General features: G+C 47.2%; 1 protein-coding gene across 2 annotated transcripts; it reads left to right on the top strand.

Annotated features, from left to right (window-relative positions):
- Positions 1-443: 443 nt before the first annotated feature.
- LOC144100441 (uncharacterized) lies at positions 444-5,108 on the top strand. 2 transcript variants are annotated; one of them, XM_077633397.1, is made up of 2 exons: positions 444-639; positions 4,394-5,108. In XM_077633397.1, the coding sequence occupies exons 1-2, from the start codon at positions 490-492 to the stop codon at positions 4,757-4,759; spliced, it is 516 nt and encodes a 171-aa protein (XP_077489523.1). In that variant the 5' UTR covers positions 444-489; the 3' UTR covers positions 4,760-5,108. The 2 variants fall into 2 exon arrangements, with proteins under 2 accessions (XP_077489523.1, XP_077489524.1); XM_077633398.1 differs by lacking the exon at positions 444-639 and adding an exon at positions 2,096-2,192.
- The last annotated feature ends 3,105 nt before the right edge of the window (positions 5,109-8,213 follow it).

The following is an 8,213-nucleotide window of genomic DNA, read 5'->3' as shown; positions in this document are numbered from 1 at the left end:
ACTTATAAGGCAGGTGGGCCACCTAGCTCACATTACCTTGTGGCATCTTCACCACTTTCCCACCGGAATGTAACCAAACTGCCTACTGTGGTAGGTAGTATTTAAATTCGTAGCGCCCTCTAATGGGTGGCGCCGGGAAACGGATAGCGCGCGCCACCCGGCGAAAAAAAAATAAAGACGGCACCTGGCTATGGCTCGTGCAGCCAAGGCTCGCAGTTCTGTTCAAAGACGACGACTGCACCAAACCCTGGCCAATCCCCCACCTTGGGTATGTGCCATCATCTTTTCAGGCAACAACAACGAGGGAGGAAGACGAGGGATGGGCTAAGTATTGGGCGGCTGGTCCTGTTTTCCTTTTCCCTCTATGCCTTTGCACCTTTTTTCATGTGTGAATAACGCACTCGGTGAGTTTCTAAATCTCAGGTAATGTCTACGCAGTCTCCCGGCCAGGGGAGGTCCCCCGGGTCGGCTTCCCTACTGCCTCATGAGATGCCTGTGGAAGCTTTTCAACGCTCCGGCGTCCGCAGCATTCCTGTGGCGCTGGTGCCAAAGGATAGTGGTTCTATCAAAATTAACAATCCAGGGCCTGTTCGAGCTGCTCTCCAGGCGGCCACTTCCCTTTTTGAGGCAATCACTGAGGTAAGACAGTTTGGACGTGGCGGGATTCTGTGCCGTTCACCAGACCTGTCGTGCGTAAAGGATCTTCTAAACGGCTCTTCTTTTGGGTCTCTTTCGGTAAACAGCTTCATTCCGTCTCATCTGGCCTGTACAAAAGGTTTGGTTTGCGGTGTGGACTCTTTCTTCTCTCCAGTTGAGACCCTCGACCTTCTCTCTGCAGCGGTGTTGTTGCTGTGTATCGCTGTAGCCGGGAGGTGAACAATGAGCGGGTGTCAACGGAAACGGTTATTGCCAGTTTAGCTGCTGTTGCCTGCCGCTCAGAAATAAAAGCATGGCCCCTAATCTTCCGTGTAGATCCGCTTCATTCTAAGCCACTGCAGTGCAGCAATTGCTGTCGATATGGCCATAGTGCTCGTGGCTGCAAGTCCACCTTGCGCGGTTGCAAACGCGGCAATGACCATCCATCAAATTTATGCTCGGATCAAAACGAGAATTGTTGCCTTTGTGGTGGATCTCACGCTGCAAATTCCATGGATTGTCCTTCACGGGATCATGAATTGCAAATTCTAGACATAACCGACCGCAAACGCTGTTCGCGGCGCGATGCAATATCAGAAATTAAATAGAGAGCTCACGGCTATGCAGGTGTGTCAGCCCGTTCAGGAGTGACACTAGATTCGTCTATCTCTCAGGCAATAGTGACTACTGTGGACGCCTCTATGGCTAAGATGGTTGACGGGATAGTGTCCACTGTCACAGAGTGCATAACTAATGCTCTGGCAACGCAGATTACCCAGGCCATGCAAATAGCAATTGCTTCTGTTATTTCAGCCATTCCTTCGTTAATGACCCAACACTCCTTGCCTGAGCAGTTTCAGCCCCAAGAACAAGTAACTGCTGTTTCTCAACTTCCTAGGTCCACTAATTCAGATAATGCTCAAATTATTCATGATCAAGAGATGGTGGATTCGGATACGCGAATCCTCAAACACAGCAGATAGCCCATGTCTAACCCTCCTTCTTCACATCCTCAGCCGAAATCAAAAAAGCAACAAATTGGCTCTAAGCAGAAAGAAACTATTTTAGGGCAGGCAGTTGCTGCTGCCCGGATTTCTCAACCATAGGGGTGTTAATAGTTCTCCAGTGGAACTGTCGGTCACTTCTTTCAGCTTCAACAGACTTACTGTACCTTATATCTCAACATAATCCAGACACGATTATTTTACAAGAAAATTTGCTTACATCTGAAAAACACTTCAATTTGCAAAATTATTCTTCTTTTCGACAAGATCGTCAGTCAAGGGGAGGAGGCTTACTCATACTAGTTTCTTCTAAATTTTGTCACAGGACTATGATTATTTTTCAGTCCTGTACTATAGACTGTGAGTTATTGGCTTTAGACTTTGAAATTCCAGGGTGCTATCCGTTTTCATTAGTAAATGTTTATTTTCCTTGCGGTGTGCAGGATACCAGGCTGCTGGATCTCCTGCTCCTTAATTGTCAGAAGTCAGTTCTCTTGGCCGGTGTCTTTAATTCTCATCATGTGTCGTGGGGCTCTAGGACAGATTTCTGTGGTAAGCGCCATTGGGATTGCGTTAGTGATAACAAACTTTCGTGTGTGAATTCTGATTCGGCCACATTTCTCCGCGCACAAATTCTATCTGTGTTAGATTTAACTTTCACCAGCCCTAGCGTTCCTGTACTCAATTGGTCGACTGTGGATTGTGGAACATCTAGCGATCACATGCCTATCGTTTATGATGTTAATTGCCGCATAACTTCGGCGTGCTCTCAGTTGAGGTCATATATAAACTATGACCAGTTTCAGTCCTCTTTGCGCTCCACTCTTGTTTCAGCGGTTAATTATGCTGAAGAGCATACAGCAAAAGGCATATGCTTGGCTATTGAGGAATGCCGAAAGAAGTCCGAATTTTTGGTACGTACATCAAGAGGGAACACTTCAGGTAGATGGTGGAATGCAGATTGCTGGCGGGATTACAGACGCAGAAATTCTGCATGGAAAAAGCTCTTACACAAGCAGTGCCCAGAAAACTGGCATGATTATAAGTTCATTGCGGCTACATTTAAACGCACAACCTCACAAGCAAAAGAAAATTATGAACCCGAGCATTTTGATTTCCTATCAAAACCAGGAAATCGTAGCGCACGTTTCGGATTCTTAAGATCGCAGAAAAAAATTCCGGTTTCAGAAAATTCACCTTCATGTGTTTTGACCCCGCAAGAAGCAATACAAAGAGTTGAGACAATTGCCAAATAATTAGAGCAGCGTTTCGCCTCTGTACTTCCTTTGCGCTCCGCGTTTGTGGCGTCAGTGGACTAGTTTCAGCCATGTCCCCCTATTCTACCCTTCCCGAGCTTTCCCCGATAGTGTTGAGGTTACCAAGTGCTGCTCCTGGCCTTGATAGGGTAACATAAAAAATGTTAAGGATCCTCTTTGAGGAGTCCCCTACATCCTTATTGCAGCTGGTTAATTTTTCAATCAAACATGCATGGATTCCTCCTGAGTGGAAAATCGCAAAAGTGATCCCTTTACCTAAAAACAATGGTGGTGGATATTCTCTGGATATTAGACCCATTTCATTGACATCGAACGTGGTTAAGTTCATTGAAAGGGTTATACTCCTACGTGTTTCGGAGTTTGTGGACCGCAATAATATCCTCAGTCCCTGTCATATTGGTTTCCGTCAAAAATGTTCCACTGAGATGTTTGCCGCTGCTATCCGCCAACCGGAATGTTTCCCTCACCACGTACGTGTACTTATAACAGCCGTGTCTTTCGCCTGTATCATATACTCTGACGAAGGCCAGACCCTGGTCTAAACGTTAGAATAAAGATTGTTACTTTTTCCACCGTGTGCCCACTCTATTGCGTTTGTTATACCGGATCCATCCGATCTTCACCCCCTGATTATTCAAGAACAGTTTATTCCGGCATGACCACGGCGAAAAACGTACTATTTAACCTCCCACGTGCTGACACGTGGATTGTCGGGCTAGGCGATTCCGAAACCAAATACGTCTACCAGCACATTGATCCTTCCCGACCGGATACTCCCGCATTCGTTACGAAATGCGGCGCCCTCATTGCGGATCCGTTTCAGCTCCTGAACATCGTGCCTTCAACAGCCTCAAGTATCCTGCTACATATCGGAACCAACGATCTAGCTTCCTGCTGAGGCCAGTTTGCGTTTGAAAGGTACTTCAAATTACTGGATCATATTGCAACGACACGGCCCGAAATAACTCGCATATACGCAAGCCTAATTCTTCACAGAGCAACAAATCGTCGAAAGCAGAGACAAGGGACTTCATTGGCACAACCGAGAGGCTTGCATCTTCAATAGTTTACTGCGAACCTTCTGCAGGCGATCCAAGCTCGTGCATTATGCGGACCATGGCTTTGAGTGGCTTCCACCAGCACGCGTGCTCGCTACCGATGGCTTCCATCCAAGCTATGGTGGCACCGCCCTGATTGCGAGTCGGATTAAGCAACTTTGCTCCAAAGGCACATTGGATCTGGGAGCGTCTTCCTGGAGGGAGTGCGCACCAAATGCTCCCACCCTCGGCTCTGTCGTCTCTAGTTCCCCTGATTCAGCCTCACGCGTGACCGCTGTTAACGCTCGCGCTGTCAACACCGTTGTCGCCGACAACCCCGCTACTGGTGGCCTTGCTTCTGTCCCTAGTGTGCGCGATACTCCATTCCCGTGCACAACCGTTCTCGACGAATTACCACCTGGTGCTCCCCTCCCCGGAGCACCTGCGGCTTCGGTGGTCGACATCCTTGCTCCCGACGCTGCTCCTACCGGCGCTGCTCCTGCCAACGCTGCGCCTGACGTCACTGATCCTGCCGGCGCTGCTGCTCACGACATTCCGGCTCTCGATGGCCCAGCTACCGATGCTCCTGCCTTGGACGCTCCCGCTCCGGACATCACCGCTCTCGAAGCGCCTGCTTCCGGCTTTCCTGCTCCCGACGCTTCTGCTACCAACATTCCTGCTGAAGACGCCCATCCTGCTGTCTCCTCAGCACCAACCGGTTCAGCCCTGCTTCCAAGAAGTTCCGGTGGCGCCATTCCTGCTACCAGCACATCAGCTAGAGGCCCTCACGCTTCAAACCCTCTAGCTGTCCACACCAAACGCTCTGATTCTCGGGACTACGGCGCTAGTGTTTCCAATCACCGACATCCTGGCTCTCGGGACTGTACTACCCAGTGTTCCAACCTGCAGGATCGCAACACGCGTTGCTCTGCAGCCTCCACTTCTAGAGGAAAAGCTTCCAGAACCGAAATTCCATCCGTTCCAACCCCAGTCGACCCAAATCGGAACAGTAGCAGCTGCCGTACACGCGAACATATTAGAGTCGCCAGATGCTACGGTACACCTTGCCGACTGTGTCAAATTCTGATTTCCTTGCACATTCCTAACGTGCCTTGTGCAATGTTCTATCTTTTTGGTGTATAATATTGCTTTTTCTTGAGCCTATAGCGTCCTAGTTTGCATAAGTAAACTTTCTTGTTAGCTACATCTTTCCGAGCCTGTTGTTTTTTGCTTGTTTTTTTTTCCTCGCACTGTTATTGCCTTGACATTTTTCTTTGTTGGTTATTACACTGTGCAAAAAACGAGCACGAATGTATCTTAAGTTTTTGTAGAGTAAACACGTCTCCATATACCGTTTCCTTTTCGTGCATGAAGTGTAATTGTGCTCTCTTTGAGTTTAATTTTTCTGGCATGTGTATTTTGTTTCATTTTATTTTTTCTCTTTTAATTCGCATACACCTTTTTATGTCAGCATTGCGTCGCTGTTATCTGCACGGGGTGCGGACCTTGTGAAGCCTTTTTAGGGCTTTTGCTCCACCCCCTTCAACATCACTCCTGTCCAGTGGACGTTGGATGCTGAAAATAAAGTTGACTTTGACTCGAGAAGCGTCGTAACGAAGATGCGGCTAGAAGTCGTGCCACGTCCCGGAGTAACTCTTGTACTGCGGAAGAGACCGGTTTGAGTCCTCGAGAGGGTCGGAATGAGACGCTGCGTAGACGACGTGCCGAGGAAACAAGCTTTCGCAATTCAACTAGGGTTAACCAGAGCTAAACCACAGCCAATTTTTTTTTTTTTACCGAATGCAGTTGCGTAATATTCGCACAAAGACGGTAGCGGCGACTGAAATGGCTTCTTTAATAAAAGGTGTTAGCAACATGATCGTGATCACTTGTATTTCTAATTTTTGCCATAAAAAGTTCTAAAATGCACAAAATAACTTCGCTTGACTGCAGACTCTAAAACGAGGGCCGCTTGGGGGCATATACAATATTTCTGAAAACTGCTAACATGTCTATGTGCGCAGCGCACGTTTTCTAGGTAGTACTGTTTCTGTGGCATATTGTTTCGTGCATGATTGATCGTTTGACTTGACTGCCGCGGAAATGCTTGCTGTGTTAATTGCGTTCGTTAATGCACTGTCAAAAAATCAGCGCTTGCTGTCAGTTTCTTTGCGCTCCACTTCTGTAGATGGTCACTATTTTTTCACGTAGGATGTGTGTGCTTTGATCAACTGCCGACACAAATTAAGCGGCAACATTATTTTGTGCACTTCTTGTAAACGCAACGTCAGCATAATGTGATATCAGTGTTACGCAAATGTTGCACTAACGTTTGTTTTGACGTTACCTGGTGATCAAAAATAGTGACATCAGCAACAATCAGGCAAGGTTTCACTCTGACATATGTGGCCATTCAGATAACGTTTGAGAAACATTTTGCGTAACCTGGGCAGAAATATTGATATCTGGCCTGCTTCTCTGCATTGGGGAAGGGGAGGAAAAGAAAGAGGGTCGTGATGGGTGGCAATGTGGTGAGAAGGGAGATAAGAGTATGTGCACGCACATTTGATGGCTTCACAACCGCGATTCGAGGCCCATGTCACTCAAAAAGCGTGAAAACGACTGCATTGCCGGGGCTGCTTGCCAACTCTGCGGCCAAGCGCCAAGCAGTACGTCCTCCGAGAGTGGCCTGCTGTCCAAACGCTTCAAGGAAGTAGGCAAAGTTGTTTGGTGCGCACATACTGAAAAGACCACTAGTGCATCCTTCACAGTCTCCGTTATGCCACAAGGGGAACAGTCCATTGAGTCCGCTCGTCCAATTAAATGTACGTACTTTCGCGTGAAAGCGACGTTTAACCGAAGTCGGTGTATCAAACAAGCATGGGGCCGCGGAATTCCACGTGGTACCCAAAATTTCATACCCGGGTCTAGTCTTTTCAGGCGGATGTTCCGAGTGTCTGGTTGGGCCCAGTAACTCGCCGTCGCACTCTTCGTACAGCTCAAGAGAAGGCAAGCGGTGTCCGGTCTAGACAAAGTAACATGTCGGCCGCCTGACAGAACGGGAGGGCAAGTCCGCCTTCCCGACTCTTGATCTGAACCAAATATAGTTTGTCTATGCTATGCTATGAAATGCTATCAAGAGAGCATGTGGGAATGAGGCAATGTCCAGGTCGCAAGTGTTCCAATGGCACAAAGCATTGGTGTCCACGTCACTGCGAACAGGAAAAGTAGCACGTCTCAGGTAGGAGATCCTGAATGGGATCATAGCTACTTAATTTTTTTTCACCGCTAGTCTGCATCAGATTCTGGTGATTTGACTTTTTCCCGGTATAAGGTCTTTTTTCTCCGCTGCCCTATATAGTGCAGCCTGCTAAGATGCTGCTTGTGCCATTTGTTTTGGATAAGATCATTTATTCATCTTAATAAGAGCGTTGTTTTGTTATGTTTCTCTTCATCTACGCGGAATGGCAGCAGTTGACGCCAGCATCAAGCTTGCAGCGTGCAGCAAGATTGCTGTGCAGTGCACAGTGCATGCTTGATGCAGGTTCATGTAGTGCTCTAGCTCCTCTTTTGCTAAAAGAAACCAACAAAATTCACGGGGAAAAAAACTGGGACTACAAATAGTATTTTGCAGCAGCTTCTAAACTACCTGCATTCGTATAGAAAAACTCTTCCTGTGTCTAATTCCTAGATGTTTTTTAACGACTTTTGAAAGAGGTATTCTTTAGACCATTTTTAGAAGTTTATTGACTACGCCTAGAATTAAGGCCGTTTCTGAAATGTCTTTTGACCCGGACATTAAACGAGCTATGTGACTGATATAAGACGTTGACCAGCTGAAAACGGATTTTCCACACTGTTTCCTAGTCGTTTGTTATATTTCGGACAGTTGCATTGAAGACCTCTTAAATCTCATTTTGTGGTAGCTGGGAATATACCACCTTTACACCTGCGTTTTGATAGCTTTTTTACTGCTTTTACATGAATAGCTGTGTGATGCGATTTCAGATTTATTTGTTGACTCTCCTGGCCTCAAGTACTGTCACCAGTTGTTTTGCACATTTCACTCTCTGTTTTTGTCGCGCATGCGCGAGTAACATAGGTGGCCGCGTGGCCTGGGTTCCCGCGTTAAAAAGCCCGTGCTTTCGCTTGTAATAAACGTTGGCAGTCTGCGCCCGTACGTTGTGTCATGTGCGTTTCTTTACCTCATGTCTTCATCCTTTAGCTGAGTTTCAAACCTTCCTCATCATTATAATCAC

Source organism: Amblyomma americanum, chromosome 8 (assembly GCF_052857255.1).
Source record: "Amblyomma americanum isolate KBUSLIRL-KWMA chromosome 8, ASM5285725v1, whole genome shotgun sequence".
Taxonomy (NCBI): Eukaryota; Metazoa; Arthropoda; class Arachnida; order Ixodida; family Ixodidae; genus Amblyomma; species Amblyomma americanum.
The sequence above is the reverse complement of the archived record's forward strand: the minus strand, read 5'-3'. Positions and strand labels throughout refer to the sequence as shown.